Here is a 23,738-nt window from a genome sequence, read left to right on the forward strand (position 1 = left end):
TTTAACTACCATATGAGGTAATACTGCAAGATCTAAATTATGTCCAGGTAGAGACTTCTTTTTTAAGACCTAGGTCACGAAATCAAACAATAAAATCAAAAGAACTATACAATAGCTACAATGCACGGAGACACTGTCATTTTTAAAGCCATATTACAAGTGCTTCAAATATTAAGAGAATTAACAATACTTCTTCATTTCAATTCTCTTCTTATCACTATTATCATCAACGATGTGAGTTCATGTAAGTAAATATTATTACTACTGGATATTATGTTTTCTTGGTACAATACAATTTCGACACGCTTTGGTTACTTGAAAGCATAATATGGATGGTGGTAACAATGAAAATGAGGGGGCGGCACCAAAGAACTGCATGATCCAGCTATTCTGCGATATATATTTATGTCACAAGAATGGGAATTATGGGTATTATAATGTTCAATACACAGGGAGGTGCAGCCATCCATAAGTTTCACGACTTCGTTTCAACAATTTTCTCACCAGGAACTAAGTTAGGACAGCTTAAATCAACCTGCAGACAAGGGCACTGAATGAATTAAGTTCTAGAATCGAATTGAAACAAAATAATTTCAACGCTATATGAGAATATTAAGGCTAAATACATGTGAGCCAGTTCTTTGGCAGTATGGATGACGTGACTAAAACTTTACACATGGCAGTATCGACGGGGAAGATTAATGAAGTAACAGAATTGATCCAAAAGGGTGCTAATGTGCATGAAGCAGACGAACATGGAAACACGTGTTTACATATTGCAGTGAAGAACGACCAAAAGGACACATTTGAGTTTCTCATTAAACATGGTGCTGATGTCGATAAGCCCGGGTCAAAGGGGAAAACACCCTTACATATTGCTGCCTCACTGGGGTTTCTTAAGGTAACAGAAATTATTCTCCGACATGGAGCCCATGTGAATAGAGGGAATAACACCGGTTGGACTGCATTGCAGTATGCAGCTGGGAATGGTAAGATTGAAGTTACCCAATATCTCATCAGTCAAGGAGCTGAAGTTAATAGAAGGAATGATAATGGATGGACTGCATTACACGCTGCAGCTGTAAAAGGTCATTCTGATGTAATCAAATATCTCATCAGCCAAGGAGCTGAAGTTAATAGAGGGAATGAATCTGGTAGGACTGCATTACACATTGCAGCTGATAAAGGTCATCTTGATGTAATCAAATTTCTCATCAGTCAAGGAGCTGATGTGAGTAAAGGGAAAGTTCATGAATGGACTGCATTACACAGTGCAGCCAAGAATGGTCATCTTGATGTCATCAAACATCTCATCAGTCAAGGAGCTGAAGTGAAAAAAACGGGATAGTATTGGAAGGACTGCATTGCACACTACAGCTGAGTATGGTCATCTTGATGTAACCAAATGTCTCATCAGTCATGGAGCTGAAGTGAATAAAGGGAATGATAATGGTTGGACTGCATTACACAGTGCGGCTGAGAATGGCCATCTTGATGTAACCAAACATCTTATCAATCAAGGAGCTGAAGTGAATAAAGGGAATCTTGAAGAATGGACTGCATTACACATTGCTGCTAAGAATGGTCATCTTGATGTAACCAAATGTCTCATCAGTGAAGGGGCTGAAGTGAATAAAGGGAATGGTAATGGATGGACTGCATTGCACAGTGCAGCTAAGAATGGCCATCTTCATGTAATCAAATATCTCATCAGTCAAGGAGCAAAGGTCAACAAAGGAAACATTACTGAATGGACTGCATTGCACAATGCAGCTAAAAATGGCCATCTGGACGTCACCAAATATCTCATCAATCAAGGAGCTAAAGTGAACAGAGGTGATATTAATGGCTTGACTGCTTTACACGATGCAGCAGTGAAAGGTCATTTTGATATCATCAAATATCTCATCAGTCAAGGAGCCGAAGTGAATAAAGGTGATAATGGTGGCTTGACTGCATTGCACAATTCAGCTAAGAATGGCCATCTTGATGTCATCGAATATCTCATTAGTCAAGGAGCTGAAGTGAATATTGGGAATTGTACTGGTCGGACTGCATTACACATTGCATCTCGAAAAGGTCTTCTGGATGTAATTGAACATCTCATCGGTCACGGAGCCGACAAGAATAAAGGAGATGTGGACGGCTCGACCGCATTACACAGATCAGCTGAAAATGGTCATCTTGATGTCGCCAAATATCTCATCAGTCAAGGAGCTGAAGTGAATAGAGGGAATAATACTGGTCAGACTGCATTGCACCTTGCCGCTGCAAATGGTCATCTTCATGTCACCCAATGTCTAATCAATCAGGGAGTCGAGGTGAATAAAAAAGATGGTGATGGTCAGACTGCATTGCTCTTTGCTGTCCAGGATAGCCATGTAGAAGTCTTCGACTATCTGATAAGTCAAGGAGCTAAAGCCGACTGGGGAATCGCTGATAGTTGTGCAAAATTACTCTCTGCTGTTCGCCCTGGTATTGTTCCTACTCACCTTGCTCCAGAAGCACGCCCTGAATTAGACGACATCCACGGAACAACTCCTCTAGAGCTGTCTTTGCTACTTGGATATCAAAACATCGCTAGGTTTCTACTCACATGTTCCCCGTCTGAGGTAAGCTATTTATGATAATAACACTTTCTAGACCATAAAGCTATGACGATCAGATAAATATTATTTACACTTCTAATTACCAGATTTAACCCGACTTACTCCTTCTTTTTTCACCAAGATTCAAACACAACTCATCAAACATAGAACACAACATCAAACACGACATCAAAGGTCAAGTTTAAGGTAAAAACATCAAACATATCAAACACAACATGAAACCAAGGAGGTTTCAAATGAGATGCAGTAACAGCAAATAAATTCCCTTTGAACGAGGTTTAAAACCACTAGCAGAAAGTATGTCAAGCATTCACTTTGCTCAACATCTGTTGGAATTGAGTAGACAAATGACTCCCGCATACGGCTATTGTGATGATAATTACTTTTTCGCCGCGTCTTTGTCTGGTTATTTGTAGTACATAATTCGGAGGCATGCGAAATTAAACTCTGCAAAATGTCCTGAAATATGACTCAAATTTACTCGACTGGGCATGTGCGGGCACTCATCTGGCATATACATTAATAAATAACAATATTCAAACGACCACATTTGAAATTTTCATTCGCCGCAAACGATCGGAAAATTGTTATATTCTGGTTCGAGAAAAGGTCAATTTTTTTCATATATTAAAGGTTAATTGATATAATCTGGGCAAATATCTCGGCGTAATAGTGATTGGTTATTGATGCCTTGTATTGCGTTCAAATTTCAGCTTGTTTATTAATATGAAAGATGGAAAATTGACAGAAATGAATATTCGTGAAATTTCACTCCTTTGATTTCTTTGCTGAGACTGGCGGTTTCGTAAGCGGACATCAAAAAGGCCCTGAGTGCTGTTCTTTCTTTTTTGCTTCTTTGGAAATGAACAGATGCCTGAATAGATTAGTGCCTATTTGAACTCCAGTCATAGAATCTTCTTGATGAAACACAAAATATGTGCTACAGTACAATTTGTAAATGATTTTAGTTTCGGACATAACAACAAATGTTTGAAATATGATTTTCATCTTTATTTATACACTTATAAACATAATTTAAAAATGCTCTCTGTTCAGGTCACCAAGAGTTATTTTCATCATGCGATAGAACACGGTCATACTTCTGTTGTTGAGTATCTAGTCAATCATGGAGCGGATCTCAACCTTAAGTTTGCCTCGGCCAGACGTGTCTTCATGAAGCAATAAAACTTTGCGACAGGACTGAGAGAAATGTACAATATTGTGACGCACTGAGAAAGGTCAGAAGCATTTAACATTGTCAGCATACGAATAAACATTTACAAGATATATAGTGATGCAAGTTTCATTATTTAAGATAATCATCATTATCTAAGTAAATAAGCTATGTTCCCTCGAAACAATGCTTGTATTTCCATAATTTCATTAAATAAACGTGTTTTCACCGGTTTCCCACAAAAGCTATCGCACTGTTAACAAAAGACTTAATCCATGGTTGATCGTCAACAAAACGGAGTGTCGAGTGAGTTTGAACGCTAACCTGTAAAACCTCGTCATTTTATGATATTATTGAAATTCAAGCCTTGTTTCAAATAACCAGAACTTTACTATTTCTTGGCCATTTTCTGTAATTGAGGTATCAAATTAAAGAGCAGATATTTGACTTTTAAAAACTGTGGTTTTCGTTTTGAAACTCAGATAAAGCCCGCCAAATGACTATTTGGTATCCCCTCTGCAAATTGTTTTTGCTCATTCATGCGTGAATGATAAATAATCTAGGTAATTCGAGATGAAAGAGGAGATTCTAAGCTTTACAATGGTAGGTAACAAATTGGGTATAAGATAAATCTACCTGTCTTCAAGTTTTTTCTATATATTAAAAAAAAATATCATTGTGGACCTAACCCCTTTTGCAAGTAAACTGAAATAAATCCAATCTCTTTTGATTAAAAAAGTGATTTTTCTTTGCCACTTTCATTCACGTTTTCATTTGAATTTCTACTTTTCTTTCGTATCATCAGAGTGACTAAAAATTTAGAGGTTTAGAGACAGAAAACAATAACATTTATGAAAAATGGGCCTAATCCCTTTTGACAAATGAGTTCTTCAGAAGAGTTTTGTTGCAAAAGGGGTTAGGTCCACTCCAAGAAAATCATTTTTTTAATTCTCCCATATTGCAATATTATTATGCGAAACTGAATTTTCATGATAACCTTCCACGAGAACATGCAATTGGGTATAAAAGAAATCTACCCGACTTCACATTTATTAATGATATTCCTTTCCTAACAAATTCTGGGTGGACCTAACCCCTTTTGCAACTAAACTGAAATGGACTTAACCCCTTTTGAAAAAATTGCTTTTTCTTTGCCATTTTAGTTCACTTTTTAATAGGAATTTCAACTTTTCTTTGGTATCATCTTATAAAGCTACTGAAGATCTATACATTGAGACATAAAAATCAAATTTGAGGAAAAATGGACCTAACCCCTTTTGCAAGTGAGCTATATATGTATATAATGTGTGTGTGTGTGTGTGTGTGTGAATATGTTTGTGTTTGTAAATGGTTTTTGTTTATTTAGTTATTTATTTTTTTTTTTTTTAAACAAGTTCACACCTAGTTACCAATAATGCATATAGCAATTCCATTTATTTGAAAGCAAGATAAAAGAGCACTGTAGATGAAATGCTCACGGGCATAGCTGCCGCGGATCGAACCCCGGACTTTTGAATGTATAGCCAGGCGCCTTAGACCACTCGGCCACGGCACCTCCACTAGTTATTATTATTTATTTGTTTATTTATTGTTTTATTGTTTTGCCAGACATTTTGTGTGTATGTCATTCTAAAATGGGCACCCGAGGCCGTAACAGTTTTCGTTGAGATCTCAAGTATGTATGATATCCCATCCCCCCTCCCCAAAAAAGAAAGAAGTAATACATAAATGATAGTGATAGAAAAAAAAAAACTAATTCCATGCCGTTTTCGCTTAAAAAAATATTGTAAATTACAAAAATATATTTATAGAAATGTTTCAGTACTCTCTAAATCGAAGTCTAGTATGTTAACACGTATAAGCCTGTATATCTATGATAATAGAGCTTGGACCATATTTCTTTAATTTTTCAGATCTCTGATGAGTTTTACGGTGGAGAGCTTGCTCCTGAGAAAGCCTTAGTGTTCTATCTCCTTGACAACGGAGCCCAGATAGATGTGAAAGACAAGTCAGGCAAACTCCCAATCCATTATGCCAAAGATGAAGTGGTCAGACAGATGGTATTGTCAAGGTAATTTTTCTTCCCTTAATCCTCATTTGAGAAAACCTATATATTCATATAGCATTTATGACCGTTCTATAGACAATTCTTTTGCAAAATCCTGCATAAATAAAGAACGATGACGTAAAACAGGATATACACGTTTCAAAATATCTTAGACATATTTTTAATGATAATAAAATTATGATAATATGCAACAGTTATATAGGGCTTAATACAAAATGTTTCTAAGCGCTGCGTACTATTACCCTTGCTTTAGCACGGCTATCGTGATCGGGCGCTCAAGCATTCATAAAATTCCTATACAAGGTACCCAATTACTACACCTGGGTGAAGAGTGGCAAACGTAAATAAATGCTGTTGTGGGATTTGAACCCCGGAACTTGTGGTGCAAAGTCTTGAGACTTATCCACTGAGCCACAACACCTTTATAACAAGTCCACTTTCATTGTACTCTCTTTTTAACTAACTCATCCTTTTGACTCTAGGATAAAAAGCAGGAGAGTGTGCTAATTTCTAAAACATTTTTAAATATAATTCTTTAATTGAGAATGTAAAAGTTACAAAATAATATAAAAGGTCAAGTCCACCTCAGAAAAATGTTGACTTGAATCAATATAGAAAAATCAGACAAGCACAATGCTGAAAATTTCATCAAAATCGGATGTAAAATAAGAAAGTTATGACATTTCAAAATTTCGCTTATGTTTAACAAAATAGTCATATGAACGAGCCAGTTACATCCAAATGAGAGAGTCGATGATGTCACTCACTCACTATTTCATTTGTTTTTATTGTTTGAATTATACAATATTTCAATTTTTACGAATTTGATGATTAGGACCTCCTTGCCTGAAGCACAAAATGTTAAAATAATGAAATTCCACGTGTTCAGGGAGGAATGAAACTGACAATGACGAGAAAATCAAAATATTTCATATTTCACATAATAAAATACAAAAGAAATAGTGAGTGAGTGATGTCATCAGTTCCCTCATTTGCATACTGACCGAGATGTGCATATAACTGTTTTGTGAAATGAAGCGAAACTTTAACATGTCATAACTTCCTTATTTTACATCCGATTTTGATAAAAATTTCAGTGTTATGCTTGTTGAATTTTTCTCTTTTTATTCAAATCAAGTTTTTGCTGGGGTGGACTTGTCCTTTAAAAATTTCCTTTTTCACTTTCATTCCTATTAAAATATAAACTCCTCAAAAAAAGTTTGGAAATCTGACTTTGATCAATAATCCCTCCTCGATTTTAGTGAATATCAATGTGTAATTGATATCAATGAATAGATCATTTAATTATCTTTATAATAAAAACCCTACATGATATGATTATGGTTCACATGGAGGCGCAGTGCCTTGAAATGTGGGGCAAGGTCAAAATTCAAAAGTTGCAAAATGACACAATATATTGAAAGTCACTGTTCTTTCTTCCGTGGTGATGAGCGAGTTTCTCAGCGGTTTCTTTTTACTTTGATCGGTAACCCCTCCTCGGCTTAAGTAAATATCAATGTTTAATTAAGTTCAATGAATAGATCATTTAATTTTCTTTAAAACGATACACTACATAATATGATTATGGTTCACATGGAGGTGCGGTGCCTTAAAATGTGGGGCAAGGTCAAAATTCAAAAGTTGCAAAATAACACAAAACTGTCCCTTTTTCCGTGGTGATGAGCGAGTTTCTCAGCGGTTTCCTTTAATTGTACCTTAACATCAACATTAAGATGGAATTAAACACACCTCTGTACAAGCAAACACATAACAAACAAACAAACATGCAGGGGTTTTTCAAACCACGATTCAGACCATGTTATCTCACAGAACCATCACTACATAAACCACAACAAAACATAAAAATGAAGAAGCAGGGGCTTGATTTGAATGGATTTTCATGACAAAAGAATCATGTTCTGTATTGACCCTTCATGACTATTGCAGCTTTTCAATTCAGACCTTATCCAACACTTTTGAATCCTGCTCTTTTCGTTATGGCATGATCATAACAAGCATGGTATCGTTTTAAAGAAATTTAAATGATCTTTTAAATGGTATCAAATATGCAATGTGCAAAATTTGAAGTTGGGAGAAATTAATGGCCAAACTCAGATTTCCAAACTTTTTTTTTTCGTTTTGCAGCTTTTCAATTCAGACCTTATCCAACACTTTTGAATCCTGCTCTTTTCGTGATGGCATGATCACAACAAGCATGGTATCATTTCAAAGAAAATTAAATTATCTGTTAAATGATGTCAAATACGCATTGTGTAGAATTTGGAGTTGGGAGAAATTAATGGCCAAAACTCAGATTTCCAATCTTTTTTGAGGGGTTATATATATTTTCCTTCAAAACAATGTAATAAAGCAGTTATTTGTTTAAGTAAAAATTACCCGCAAAACTTAAGAAAATTGTCAAGTTGGCGTATTATTGTTACAAGCCAATGTAAACAACTTAGGAAAAAAAAAATCATCAGTGAAAGTGGCGCACAAGGATCTTTATTCTGAATTAATTCTTTCAGAGCAAAGAGGTAATTGCGTAATAAACCCATTTATAACAATGATAAATATGCAAAGTATCTTTAAATATTATGTACACTTGTTGAATAGGGCGATTAAAGCTACTACGTTTGCTGGAAACTCGGATTCGTTTATGATTAATTTATCGTGTCGAAAGATTTACTTCTTCTCCTACATTTATTTCGAATGACATTTAATGATTTGTCATTAATATTGGAAATTATTTTTTCAGATTAAATTCCCTTGAAGACATCAAGTCTTATCGAGGTAAGAACTCGTGTTCATTTATATTTCACATGTTTCTATGAAACTGTACAATAGGTCGAACTGTCTACCATCAATTCCATTAAAATAATCACAATCATCATAATAACCATGACTAGCCCCAAGGTTTTACGGTTATAAGAATTTTCACGCACACCTATTAAAAATATTCCTGCCACTTACAGACAAAAAAACAGTATTACATACATTACTCACAAGGTTATTTTACAAATTCACAATGTGATTGATCCAATAATATCAAGTTTGTTTTATCATTTTTCCATGCTTCTGTGTAGATGAAAATCATTATTTGGCGGTCGATCTTTTTAATAGAGCACTAAAACTTTCAATTTTCCGCGTACTTACTCTTATTTTTTTCTCGAATGTACATAAAACGATAACGGGTAAGCAAAATTTATCAAGAATTTTGTTTGGCTTAGAGTTCTTTTTTTTCCCTATTTCATTTATCGCTTCAATAAAAACGTCGGCAACATTTTCCGGTCGTAATCAATAAAATAATCAAGGTTAAAATAGAAATAAACAAATGATACATGAAATGATTTCCGCTTTAAACAGAATTCACACTCGATTCGTACATAATGATACCAAGTTTTTGAGCAATTTGGAGTCCAGCACCGATTATTCGGGGATGGCAAATTTGGTTTTAAATGTTATTCTACAGTTTGTATGGATATTTCTTTTGTTGTAAAAAATTATTTCCCCCAATGGTTATTATTTAAAACAGTCAAACCGACCCGGTCTCCTGCAAGCCGCGTCAAAGCTCAAGGAAATATCTCCCAGGAAATTGTTCTTGAGGACTTCGGTGTATCAATGTTCATTCCAAAGGAGGCTGTACATCAGGATGGTTCACAGGAAATCCTGCTCACCCTCCTGCGGGACCCCCCAATCGTAGACATCCAAGATGATGAATCCGTGGCCTGCTACGGGATCAGATGTGATCCTCCAAACATGGTATTTCTCAAACCTGCTAAGATTAGGATACCACACGCAGCACTGGTTGCCAACCCAGATGAAATAAAGCCAGATATCTTGTCAAATGAATGGGATTCAGTGAAAGGTAGGTTTATGATGAAGATAAAGTTATGTAATTTCTGAACAGTCACTGGAAGCCACACAAATCATGTGAGGAAATTCGAAGGCGAATTTCCATAAATCCAAGCAAAATTTGCAACAATTGCTTTATATTTACTTGCACCTTTGGAAAATGCAAGAAAAATATCTTATCAATATTAATTCAATAACACAAAACAAACTTTGAAGCACATGGAAATTTCAACGAAAGTGGCGTCATAGAATGGGCACCTATTGAAATATCATTTATGGCAAGCTATATTACATGTATATCAAAACTGATGAATAATTGACTCTTTTCGATGAATACACTAAAACGAAATTTTGAGAGTGATTACGAGTTCAAATAGAGACTGTGTCGCCAAATTATGAGATTATTTCCATAACGTTATCATATTGATCAACAATATTTATTGCAGGACCAATAAAAGCATTATACATGTAGTTTGATTTGGGTCTGATTGTACATGTATTCTAGAGGAGTAACAAAAGAGTTAATCCGTATGGAATCTGTGAATATTTCTGATCCACATCCAGAGTTGTGATACGAATGAGATTTAAAAAGGCTGGTAAATTCAAGTGAGACAAGTGTGGACTGTACAGGATTGACGGATTTTTTTTTCAGACAGAAATTGTCAATTAGAAACTTTAGTGTTGTTTTGAACGTAATCAGAGGAAATATCTTTATACCCTGAATCTGACACCGAGTTTTGTATATTGGCTTATGAGAATTTTGTAAATATGCGCACATATAACAGTGTATAACGGATCATACAGAACTGTTTCGCCATACATGCCATAGCGTATGTTGTAGATATATGAATAAGCCAGTTCGTAGTTCCGTTCTGCGCATGATCAAAAGATTCTACGCATGATCAGAGGAAGGTCATTTGTACTAAAGTGACATGGTGGTTTAAAATCTAATGAGATAAGCACCAACTTTATGTCTTGATTATTCATATATTCTTTTGAATTGTGGTTTTCATTTACATCCACAAAAAACAACAATGCGTCAACGAACGACTGGTATTTCACAGTTTACCAAGTACATTGTGCAACATGCTATGATATGCATTCAAAGTAGGAACAAATACCTTGATAAAGTGTTCATTGGTGTGCTATTCTAGTCACCTGGTCTATTCAATTTCTTCATCCTGCTATGTAAGGCAAGCTTACGTAATATCTTGCTTTGTAATCTGCCTATCTTAATCAAAGAAATGAAAGGTCATTTGACCAAAATTGTCCATGAGTAACTACGAACTGGTCTATTGGATTTTGATTGCGATCAAATTTGGATTGTGAAGATCGTAAATGGCACGTGTTCGTTTCCCTTATTTTGAATGGTACCATTTGACATTAACGTTTACTTACTTCACGGTAAATTGAGTTATTCAGATGGGCTAGGAAATCAACTGTCCTGTATAAAGAGTTTTCTGATGTTAACAGGAGCCGCGGAAGCGGGGGGGGGGGGGGGGGGGGGGGGCTGAGAGGTTTCAGCCCCCCCCCCCCCACTTTTTTCAAAAATCGTGTACAAAAACGTAAAAATTACCATATAATTGTGATTTTTGGCATGGTCAGCCCCCCCCCCCCCACTTTGAAAACCGTTCCGCGGCCCCTGAACTATATTGTTATTTGGATTTATTAATCACTATTATCATTGTTTTGAGGGGGGTTAGAACTACACACCTAATTTAGGCAAAGAAATTTTCGAGGATATGTATTTTTTTCATATATCTCTTGACCCTAGAGCTGCCAAGAACCTCCAGAAGCACTTCATCAAACTCTCCAGACAAGCCACCATACTGCAAGGTTTACAAGAGACACCTTGAGCTGTATATCGACCACAGTGCTGAGTGGTGGGTTCTTGTTCCCCTTGAGCAACATGTGATTAGACATCAATTACTCTGCACACCATATATTCCGGATAGGATAGAGAAAGGAAAGGAGACTGGAGTCCATCTTCGATTCCATGCCAGTATTCCTGGAATAGATATGGTAAGCGTACGAAGCAGAACGGTGTGATATTGATTGGCGGATATTTAAAGGGATGGTCCGGGCTGAAAGTATTTATAGCTTAATAAATAAAGTAGAATTCACTGAGCAAAATGCCGAAAATTTTATCAAAATCGGATAACAAATTACAAAGTTATTGAATTTTAAAGTTTAGCAATATTTTGTGAAAACAGTCGTCATGAATATTCATTAGGTGGGCTGATGATGTCACATTTCCACTTCTTCTTTTGTATTTTATTATATGAAATTAGGTTTATTCCAATTTTTTCCTCTTAGAACTAGAAAAATTGGATTGACAACTGATTAGTGCATTAGATATTAATTGCTGCAACTTATTTCATTATAAGGGAGACATATTATTTACACTAGTATGAGATAACGAAACAATGATGATTTGATGTAATAACATAAGAAAACGGAAAGTTGAGATGTAACATCATCAGCCCACGTAATGAATATTCGTGACGACTGTTTTCACAAAATATTGCTTAACTTTAAACTTCCATAACTTTATCATTTGTTATCCGATTTTTATGAAATTTTCAGCATTTTGCTCAGTGAATTCTACTCTATGTATTAAGATATAAATATTTTAGCCCGGACCATCCCTTTAAGAATCATACGCAGGTCGGACAAGTGGACGGACGTAACATCATGTCTATATGTCATCATATAGGCGGCGGAAGCGGGGGGGGGGGGGCGGCGTGCCCCCCTGAATTTGAGGTTGGGGACGATCTCCCCCTACATTTATTGTGGATAACCTTTTTTTTGTTCTTCTTCTTTTTTGCTTGTCAAAAAAATTTGGTGGTCCCCCCCTCCCTAAAATTGTCGGCTTCCGCCGCCAATGTATGTCATGAAGCGTACTGTATATCTTAACATATTTATTACTATTACGTCCTTTTTTTCTTGGAATACTCTATTTCAATTTTTGGTGCTATTTTGGGTTTTGTCACATTTCTTAAGCTGTCATGTAATGATTAGGTTAATATGCATATTGATAAGCTGTGAGTTGGCCCTTATCTGCGGATATAGGTAAAGTTTACAAGGTATCACTATGTGTATATTAAATTAATTTTTTTCATATCATATTCCATTTGGGTTTAACAGGAAACGCAAGAGGAGGAGAAGAAGCAGTGTTACCACAAGGCCCATTCATCTATCCCCATCAGTATGGCCTCCAGGTCTGGTGATGTCAATGTGACATGCTACCGTAGTGATGATGTCGTGGACAAGAAGGTAATTGTTTTATATCAGTCTGTTCTTGTATTGAACATACTCTTTCTTTTTCTTCGTCATCTTGACAATGATAACTTGTACGTTTTCCCTTTTCATTGTGGACGACAGGTACTTACACTCAAAGACATTCAAAGTAGAATGCAGCACCGAATTGTTCTCCTAGTTCCTTCACGTGAAGATGACACGGACTTTCCAGTTACCATCATTCTTACACAGTCTGGGAAACGGCGGGTCGATGTTTCAGTATCACTTGCCTTTGTTATTAGATGCTGTGGTATGTATGGTCATTTCAGTGTTCTTTTGATTTAAAGTGGGGCCTATGGTCGGACGAGTTGTAATTAAAATGCAGTACACTCAAAACTAACGATATATAAGGTTTATTCATTTTTAATGATATTTTCAAAATTATTTTGTCTAATGGCATATGTCTCTGAGCTAGCGGTTTATTTTACCCGTATGATGTCAATAAGACTGATCAAAACTAAAAGTTGTTAGTTCAGAACACATTTGTGATTTGTTTGTTCCTTTTTTCCGACAGATGATCAGAATTTGGAACCCACTCTCTTTGCACGGTAAGATGTATGTTTATGATATTAGCCCCTTCAATTCTGAATCAAGTCATTATTACATGCTTTGTATAGGTATCATCAGAAAACAGTAGACTTCCAGTAAACGTTACGATTGAAAAAGAAGAAATATACATATAAATCTGGTAGGTTAAATGACACTCAAATGATGCTATGTTGAACTCCGAATTGAAAAAAATGGCCATTCTGTTATTGTAAGTTTCTGTAAAGAAACTGTCCATTGTCCATGATATATAACTGAACACAGGATTTGTATATAATTCGCCATTTCGAATTTTACATCATAAGCGGATGATGATGGTCTCACTTTGAAAACTGCCCTTTGCATTTATCATATTGTTTCAGGGTGGTTGAAGAAGTTTCCAAAGGTGACCTGAATGAAGATGATATCCTCAACATTGCTGAAAAGATGACAGTGGATCAGTTTTATGATTTAGGGGTTGCCCTCGGTTTCAAGATCTCACAGCTGGATTCTATAGAATACCAGAGAAACAGAGACAGACAGCAGGCCTCATATGACATGCTAGCAAGATGGCAGCAGACACAAACCTCTGTTCAAGCAGCAAAGGAAGAACTTATCACAATCATGAAAACTCTGGATTCCCCTACTGAAGGTATGAAAATGATAACGACAAATATAAGAATATATCAAATCGGTTTTCATTTTCTGAATATGAAACAGGGCACCTTTGCAGAAAGAGGTTCAATCAAACGCAACTATACAGAAATCATGATAACTTGATTTTCAACCAATCAAATGCGCACATTTGGGACTTGTTATTGATTTTTGGCTTGCGTTTAAGCGCAGCTCTTTCTGCAACGGGCCCCAGGGTGGTGTTTCATAAAGATGTTCGTAAAGTTACGCACAACTTTACGAATGACTGGAACATGTTCTTATGCATAAGTCAGCTGCATAGGGATATGATATAGCACAAGAAAGGGTCACCAGTCATGCGTAAAGTCATTCGTAACTTACGAACAGCTTTATGAAACGGGTCCCTGGTGTGTGTACGTATGGGCAGTGGCATGGGTGTGCGTTGGTAGTGTGCGTGGGTATGTGTGAGGGTATGCACGTCTGTAAGTTTGGGATGCTAAATCATGGTGTGGGTAGTGTATATGTACACGTGCGATGACCTTTACATGTGCTCGGGTGATGCACGAGAATATATGCGTCTGTTGCAGTGTCCGTGGATGCATGTGTTTGTGTTTGCCTACAGGTTGGGTGTGGTGCAAAAAGAGGAGTGTCCGTGACTGTGGGAATTTGTGTCCGTGATATACATGTACATGTCCATGTTGGCCTGTGTATTGGTTGTCCTGAACGAAAGTGTGGGTGTGGGCGATGTGCGTGGTATACAGTACATGTGCATGATAGCCTGTGTGTTTATGGTGTTCCAAGTGTCCGCCAGTAAATTCGGTCCAATTCACGACATTCCGTACACAAAATGTTTCTGTTTATGGTAACTCTCGTAGGAACTCGGCAGGACAGCATTTCTGCTGGTAAACGCCAAGCTGGTATATAACCAATTACATAGGAAACATTTTACGTCTAGGTATATCAGTCATGTAGTGGCTGACCTTATAGACGACAGATATTACTCTTGGGCCTTTCTAACAATGTGGAGACAATGGCAGAATGGGGAATCGAACTCACAACCTTGCGATTATGAGTCCAATGCTCTAACCACTGGACCACACGACCCGTACCAAGAGTGTGTTTTTATTCAGACGAAAATAATTTCGTCATGACGCAGTTTTATTTCATACACCAATTTTTTTTCACACGAAAAAGATTTTGTGTACGGAATGGCGTGAATTGGATGGAATTTACTGGCGGATTCTTGGCCCGCCATATGTGTTTGGTATGGTGTGCGAGTTCGTTGGTGTGGGCAGTGTCCTTGGGCAGTTTGCATGATGGACATGTTCATGTTGGCCTGTACGTGTGTTTGGGTGTATGCCTACGTAAGTGTGTGTGTGGGGGGGGGGCAGTGTGCGCATATATGTACGTGCTTGTGGTGGTGTGAAGGTGAGAGAAAGAGAGAGAGGGGGGGGGGGAGCATAGTTTCATCAATGTGAGTAGAGACAGGGTAGCGTGTTTTGGGGATGAAAAGAAAAAAGATGTGAAAGTAAAATGCAAAGCATAAATCTAAGCTTGATTATGTCGATGTAGGGGTGTGTCTAGACTGTTTAGAATCTAGATAAAACAGAAATACTGGATTTAGATTAGATCCCGTAACTTAACTCATTTGTTTCTTTTTTTGCATTTCTTCCCTTCTTGTGATAGGCATATGTGCACTTGATACAAGTTCTGTCAGGTAAGCACTAATTTTTTTTTGACTGGTGAGTTTCCACCTATGTCCCCGGCCGGCCTATATCCACTTCAATATCTTTATCGCGGTATCCAATAATGGGAGTATTCTGCGCCATCGTCAATCACATTATGCTAAAATTTTGCGATTCTGTAAAAAAAACCCTCTTCTATACTCCAAACAAAGTCATCCTAACTTTTTGAGAATCGCAAACCACTCTCATTTCGAATAATCAAATCATTTAAATGAAAATTCAGATTAAAATCATATGTATACTATATGTATATTTGCATTTCTTGTTAACGTTACCCTTTAATCATACAGTGAAATCCCAGACAAGACGCTTCTCGATTTATCCAGAAAGATAAAGCCAGAGAAGTACTTCGAGACTGGAAGAAAACTTGGTCTCTCGAAGGTAGAGCTTGAACACATAAGACACCGGACATTTTCTAACAGGAGGGAAACCAATATCCAGATGCTTTCCACATGGAAATCATCACAGCCGCCCGGAGAAAAGGCAGTAGAGACTTTGAAACTTGTTTGGGATTCTGTCCAATCAGTAACAAAATCTGAGAATAGCGAAGGTATGGGACATAATAAAGCAAAATTAACTGGCCTCGGAACGATTCGACGTATATCGCCCAAACTAGATTTATATCGCCCGAGTCGTTGACGAAGGGAATATCAATTTAGTGAGGGCAATATATGTCATTTCGCCCCCAGGCCTGTCAATATTCCTATTATTAACCAAATCAGACATCTAGAGCAAAATTGTTAAAATTTAGATATTTTAAAGTTTAAGAAAGAAAATTTGCTCTGCTCAGATGTCTGATACGGTTAATAATACAAACTAGCAACCGTTTGGCTTCGTTAATGACAATAAAAAAAAAGAATGTGTTCGCTCGAATTGGATAAATGAGAAATGAGTAAAAAAAAAAAGGTATATACTGAAATGTTTGCATTGCAATTTAAACAGACTGTGGATTCGATGGAAAATTCATATTCTCCCGAGAAAAAGGTAACTTTACAAAACATATCAGACACTTTAGGTAGATTATATTGACTGCAAACAGGACAACTGTGCAATATGCCAAGTTCTGACTACAAAACATGGATTTATACGTTTAGATAAAAGACACCAGAAAAGAGTTTCTTAGAACGCTTGTCAGACTTCGTGATACCTTGGATGTTGTCTCGTAGAACCTTGCGATGACACTTGGCACCACCCTTCCGATGACCCTTGGCACAACCTGTTTTAATTTGTACTTGAAGAGTACGCTTATTTAAAGTTTCTTAAAACATTGCTATGTTACAACATTTTTGTAGTGCCTTGATGTTCGGCCTTGACCTTAAGACCGACCTTTCCAAAGCCTTGGCCTTGAACATTCCAGCCTTTAGAGGGCATTGGCCTTGATGATTTTGAGGCTTAAAATTTCAAGGCATTTTAAAGCATTTTCAATGCATTTTCAAGGTTTTCAAGGTATTATATGTTTTGTACTTTAATTTGTTTTTATATAAGAAATTATACATGTTTCAGTTGTTCTGTGTATTTAATGACGCTAAATATCAATACTACCAGTCAGTAGTAGCAGCTGCAGTAGTAAGTATTGTAGCGGTGCCATCCATTGTAATTCTCACCATTTCAAGAATTATCATCACAAAACAGCAGTGATGAAAAAAAATATTGGTATTGTTTTGTAATCATGACTAATGATGATAATGATAATATCAATAATAATGATAGTAATAATGATTATGATAAAGATTATAGTGATTTGATGATATTATGATAACAATTCTTAAGATATGACTGCAATTATTAAAATGTCCATACTTTAAAAATATCCAACTCTAAATAATCATAACAAGGTTGATTTATATTCCGTTAGGAGTGTCCTTGTATGGATTTCTTTGGCCAATTAGAATGTTTTTAGTCTTAACGATATTCTGGCCTTGGCTTTCCATGCCTTGGCCTCGGAGGTTTGAGCCTTCACTACACCACTGTATTACAAACTATTTTCCTTTCAGAAGACGAAGATACTTCTACGGTTCTCAAACAGGTTGTTGTGGAAAGAGCCAAGCAAAATGAACTCGAACAAGAACAATTAAAGATCATTGACTTTTCAGAAACGGGTAAGGAGAAGCGAATATTGTTATTTTTCATGAGTGTTTATCGACATTGCACAATAAATTTCAAATCAACCTTAAGTTATCGGGGAAGCTATAGGGACATCCCTATTTCTCATTTTGATACATTTTGTTTATTGACTTGTATTTTACAGTAATCATTCGACAGTCTCTTGAAAATTTATATTTTCAAATGTTTAAGTTTTTATAAACAATTAATGTAAGCACATTTTTATAGGATGTTTTATATGTAAAATGAAAAAAATAATAAAAGATTTAAAGAGTAACTAATAACATTAAAAAGTTTCCTAAATTTTACTCTATATCTGTATTGTTTAGTACTTGATGGGCCCATCTACGACTGAGGTGTGGGGGAGGGGGCGCATAATGAAAATGATCGAAATATATTATATACCGTAACTTTCTTCAGTGACTAAGCATCACTCATGCAGCTGGCACACTGTATGATATGCTTTAGAAACCGAAGTCACACTTTCAACTGCAGTGTTCACCCGATGCTAAAATATTCACTTCAAAATGCACAATTATTTATTAAGTAAACACGATAAAAGGGTAAAGAGTAACAATGTCGTTATACTTTCGGTCCTGCAACCCCCCTTAAAACTTATCGTAGGGCAAAACATACATGAACATACATGAAAACAATATGTTGCAATGAATACGGAGTATTGTCATTTGGTTAATGGGATTGTATTGGGAAAGGAGAAAGAAGGGATTGACTAAGTTGGCGTTTTAAGAAGGAAACCATACTATGATGAATTACAAAAATTATATTTTAATTTATGAAGAAGATGTTATTAAATACATTCCAAAATGGACAGAAAATTCGAAAAGAAATGATAAAGATCAATGCATTTTATATTGCTGATGTTCATTATCATTCTTATGTGTATTCACCTTTCTTGCATAATTATCAATTTAAATTCAAGATGACTCAAGTGGTTCTTCGTGTAAACATGCAGAAATCCATGAGGATCTTGATAAACACGGTGGAATACCAAGCACAGAAGAACTTTGTAACGTGGCTCGTCATATCAAAACATTACAAACAGCACGTTCACTTGGGAAAGCACTTCGTATCGATGACATCACCATAGTTAGTTACGTCACTCAGCAAAGCCATTCATTACTGCATGAGACAGCGCAGCAGATCCTACGAATGTGGGAGGATGGCTTACAAGAAGAAGTCAAGAAAGTTGAACTTCACAAGTTATTGGTGAAGTACAACCTTTCTGGTGACAAACCAGGTTATTTGAAACCTCTCTTTAACTGACTCACTTTAATTTAGTTTCAACCTGTGAAAAAGAGGTTCATTTTCAATTTTCTGAAACGTTATCACTTTAAATTCTACTAAAGCCGAACGGAGAGTGCAGTTCACGTCAGAAGAATAAACATGTTTGGAGCTGAAATGCATTAACCTAAGCTACATATCTAATAACAATTTCATGGTCAACGTGCCTGGTAGCCTTAATCTTCCTTTTCAAGCCCAAAGCTACGTCCATCTTTATTCATTTTAGTTTCATCCATGTAACTATAGTTAACTTTTTATAACGGTTTTCCTTACTTGACAGGAGGTTTCACAGAAATAGCAAAACTCATTCGATCTGAGGCAGATCTAGTAGGCTTAATTCATCATTTGGATGTACAACCTACTAGCGTCTTGGAGGTCATTAAGACATCTGCAGCTCTTACACCCCACATGATTATTCCTGTTGCCCTAAAAATGCTGATAGAATGGTCCAAGAAAGGAACCAGGGAGAGGCTTGTGGCAATAGCTCAGGCTTTTCGCTTCCGTGGCGTAGACCTTTTAGTAAAAGGTATGCTTTTAATCAACGTCTGCCGTTCGTTTGTGCATTCCTTTTTTCAATTCAATCAACATTTATTGTCTTCTAGTCAACGTCATTTCATCTATTTTTCAAGTACAATATACATTATTAATATCCTTAATATACCACAAAAACGATGAATGGGATACGTAAATTAACTTGCTTTAAGGCGTAAAACGCAGAAAGCAAGTGCCTGTGTCGGGTTAGTCTTGTTAGCTATATGACTAAACAATAATTAGAAAAGGAAAGGGCTTAGAGGAGGGAAAGAAAGGAGCATAGAGAGGCAAGCAAGCAACGAGCATGAAATACTTCTGAAAGTATAAAACGTCACTATCGTCATCTAGTTTTAAAATAATCCCTTGCTCTCTACTCCCTCTCTCTATATATGTAATATTCATGCATTTTTTTGTCTATTGTAAAACGCTTTGAATTAAAACAACTTTTTTTACAATGTATGTTTTACATCTTTATGTCATATCATTACCCAATAGGTCTGGCATGTCATTCAAGCTATCAATATTTCATCTCATATGGCATCATTGATCATAAGGGAGGGAAGCTGACCCTCGATGTACTTGGGATTGCTGTATCCATTCCTAAAGGGGCTATTCCAAAAGGAATGCTATCAACTGCCACCCTTCGCGTATTATTTCGAAATATTCGTAGACTTCCAATGCGCGACGACGAAGTACTTATTACTCCCGTCATAGAGACTTCTCTCACACAAGAACTTCTCAAGCCGGCATCGATAGTACTACCACACTGTATGGGTTTCAAGAACGACTATTCTACCTTAGTAATGTACACCAAGACAAGACAAGGTATAAAGTTTGTCATAAAATAGTTTAATTTAAAATAGATTAATGTTAATTGCCCAGTACTGTATATCGACTCTTAATACATCGGGTGTAGACTCTCAATTATAAATCAGCCCGTTGGCAGCTACTATCGCAACAGGTTTAAAGAAATCACAAAAAGTTTAGAATCATATCTGTTCCCAATTTCTCGTCATTTCGAACATGGTACCAAAGAACAAATGTATGGATACAGTTATTAAGGAAAATGCTTAACTGATGAACAAGAAAAATGTCTGATTGTAAAACACATTTGTTTTCCCGTCACTTAAGTACAATATAGAGATAGACCTGATATTGATGGAAATTAATTATTACAATACCACGTCCATTATTTTCCAAACTTCAGGAAAATTCGGTCGCAGAATACTGACTGGGGACGATTTGCGAATCTCAAAATCTACGATCGAGTTTTGTACACGTCATATTGAAGTTTTGGCTGTGTGTTCAACGGATCTTCGAGATCTTCAACTAACATGCTTGGTCTTCCAGCCTACTATGAAGTCACCAGCAGACCATCCATCTCTACGCGTGTACGTCATTCATCCATATAAGGCATATACCCAGGTATTACTATTATACAGATATTGAATGATGGGGTGTGTAATATAAACATTCTTTGGACCGCCGGATTCATATTTTCCAGAGGGGTTATATTTTCCAGGAGCGCGTAGCGCTGAGGGAAAATATGATCAGGAGGGAAATATAAACCCTTTAGGCGGTCCAAAGAATGTTTTTTTTTTACACACCCCATCAGTCAATATATGTTATATTAGATAGCCTTGGATGATAGATCTAACGTTAAATGTAAAGTTGGGTCTACGGTGCGTGCAGTAGTTTAGTTGTTAATGAAATTCACAGTGAATGATTGAACTGGTATAAGAAATGTTAGTCTAACGCATTGAATGCCCATTTTCTAATCAATATCAAGTTTGTTTAGGCCTAACTTGTTAGATCTAATTTAGAGTCCAGTCCAGCTAGGTCCAGGACCCAGGCAGATCGAGAATGCATGTAGAGTCATGGTCAGGTGCAGATTCTGATCTAATTTAGGATGAGAAAAACATGGTTAAGTTAGATCTAGATCTATGTCAGACTACTGTTGGTGGTAGCATTCCTGATCTCTCTGTTTTCGAATCTGGTCCTGGGCCAAATCTAACTAATGTTTTGTTACCACTAACTTACGTTGTCGTTAGCAAGATTTAACGCTAGATTTCTCTAACTTTTACTTTAGACTGTAGCCTAGATCTATATCTAGATGTACTTACCCGATTCTAGCGTCCAAAGGCTAATCTTATTCCTCATTGCTCAGATATCAGATATCACCAGAAATCTTTGACGTAAGACCAAATAAAAACTAAAGTTTTAAAAGTAGGCCTAAGCTAAGCATAAGTCTATATCTGCTTAACTAACTCAACTGTTAGTTCATTGGCTCCACTAGACAATGCATATCCAGAAATCGTTTAATAAATCCTCAGAATGTCAAAAATAACGGTTATTCCTGTCTCAAATAACTGAAGAAGGCCTGACGTTAGATCTAACTCGTAGCAACCCCCTTCTCGTCATCGGACTCACTTAAATTCCGCGGTACGGTATATACGTTAATTGTGTTAACGAGAGTGTTGATCGATTGCAAACGATTGCTACTTTATTTCCACACTTGTTAGTTCCGTGTAATTGGTAACATCTAATCCACAAGAGGGCAACACACACGTAGAACAAATATATTCATGGACCGGCTGGTCAATCTATTCATCGAAGGTGTACCAACTGGGAAAATACATTGATTCCAATCATATCCAGTGACACGCTATTATAGTCTAGGAGATAGGGGGCTTTATTCAGAATTTTTGGTGGGGAAGGTTTGACAAGCTTATCCGGGGTAAAATTGTGCGCTGATTCCAAAAATGTCACTCTTATTGACCGTACTCACGCCATTATGGTAATTTTGGCCAAATTTTGACCACTCTTTGGAAAATGGTCCCTTAACAGACTGCTTTTGTAGCCACATGCAATTAAAAGGGTCTATCTTAAGTAAAAATGCACACAGATTCCAGATAAAGTGCTTTCATTTGCCAAATCACAATAGTAGTGGTCATTTTGGCCATAATTTGGCCAAAAATGACAATTTTCAAGATTTTTGGGCCGAAAGGTGTTACAAATATTGATCAGAGCTACGACTAGATGTTTTTTTAGAAATCCACTTTTATTTTCAAAATATGCGCTGGATCATAACCATCAACCTCATGTAATTTATTCCGTCAGTTTTGACCTATTAGGGTCATTTTGGGTACTTAAGACATAACTGACCATTCGCGCAGTTTGCATTATTAACTGTTCAAATAGGCAGAAAATTGAGGTCTTCAGCATGTTTTTTTTTCTTCCCTTATAAAATGAGAATGCATTTAAATGTCATTCATGTGTAGAATTTTATGCTGATTCCAAATATATCAGTCATAATAAACTTATTTAATAGCTTGTGGTCATTTTGACCACTTATGGCCCTCAAAATGGCCAATGACATCAGTTTATTTTACCCCCAAATACTTCCAACGTTACCAGAACCATTACAAGGTGTGCTGCGACACCTAACATTGGTGTATTAATCCTTTAAATTGAACATCTCACAAAGTATTTTGACCTTTGGTACTTTATTCCATCAGTTTTGATCTATAAGGGTCATTTGGGGGTACTTTATACATAACTGACCATTCACGAAGTTTTGCATAATAAAGTGCACATATACATGTAGGCAGGATTTTGAGGTCTTATAGCGTGTTTTATCTTCTTGCCAATATAAAATGCAAATGCGTTCAAAAATCCATCTCGTGTGGAATTTTATGCAGATTCCAAATATGTCAGTCTTAATTACCCTATTCAATAGCTTATGGTTATTTTGACCACTTATGGCCCTTAAAATGACCAATGACATCAGTTCATTTTACCCCCAAATACTTCGAACGTTACCAGAATCGTTACAAGGGTGTGTTGCGACACCTAACATTGGGGTGTGTTAATCCTTTAAATTGAACATCTCAGAA

The 23,738-nt window shown here is 36.5% G+C and overlaps 2 protein-coding genes across 2 annotated transcripts in view; both read left to right on the forward strand.

The window, feature by feature from the left end:
- The first annotated feature begins 443 nt into the window (after positions 1-443).
- LOC135155399 (uncharacterized) overlaps positions 444-23,738 on the forward strand; it is a 28,387-nt gene continuing 5,092 nt past the window's right edge. The window contains exons 1-17 of the mRNA XM_064104302.1: positions 444-2,612; positions 3,666-3,847; positions 5,697-5,854; positions 8,607-8,641; positions 9,384-9,716; positions 11,478-11,725; positions 12,851-12,979; positions 13,088-13,253; positions 13,518-13,551; positions 13,912-14,180; positions 15,848-15,878; positions 16,197-16,456; positions 17,901-18,005; positions 18,950-19,267; positions 19,592-19,837; positions 20,338-20,667; positions 21,050-21,267. Of these exons, the coding sequence (XP_063960372.1) occupies positions 5,841-5,854; positions 8,607-8,641; positions 9,384-9,716; positions 11,478-11,725; positions 12,851-12,979; positions 13,088-13,253; positions 13,518-13,551; positions 13,912-14,180; positions 15,848-15,878; positions 16,197-16,456; positions 17,901-18,005; positions 18,950-19,267; positions 19,592-19,837; positions 20,338-20,667; positions 21,050-21,267 (2,736 nt within the window). The 5' untranslated portion in view covers positions 444-2,612; positions 3,666-3,847; positions 5,697-5,840. The remainder of the gene's footprint in view (positions 2,613-3,665; positions 3,848-5,696; positions 5,855-8,606; positions 8,642-9,383; positions 9,717-11,477; positions 11,726-12,850; positions 12,980-13,087; positions 13,254-13,517; positions 13,552-13,911; positions 14,181-15,847; positions 15,879-16,196; positions 16,457-17,900; positions 18,006-18,949; positions 19,268-19,591; positions 19,838-20,337; positions 20,668-21,049; positions 21,268-23,738) is intronic.
- On the forward strand, positions 650-3,794 carry LOC135155568 (serine/threonine-protein phosphatase 6 regulatory ankyrin repeat subunit B-like). Its single transcript, XM_064105053.1, has 3 exons — positions 650-1,347; positions 1,418-2,612; positions 3,666-3,794. The coding sequence occupies exons 1-3, from the start codon at positions 650-652 to the stop codon at positions 3,792-3,794; spliced, it is 2,022 nt and encodes a 673-aa protein (XP_063961123.1).

Source organism: Lytechinus pictus, chromosome 9 (assembly GCF_037042905.1).
Source record: "Lytechinus pictus isolate F3 Inbred chromosome 9, Lp3.0, whole genome shotgun sequence".
Taxonomy (NCBI): domain Eukaryota; kingdom Metazoa; phylum Echinodermata; class Echinoidea; order Temnopleuroida; family Toxopneustidae; genus Lytechinus; species Lytechinus pictus.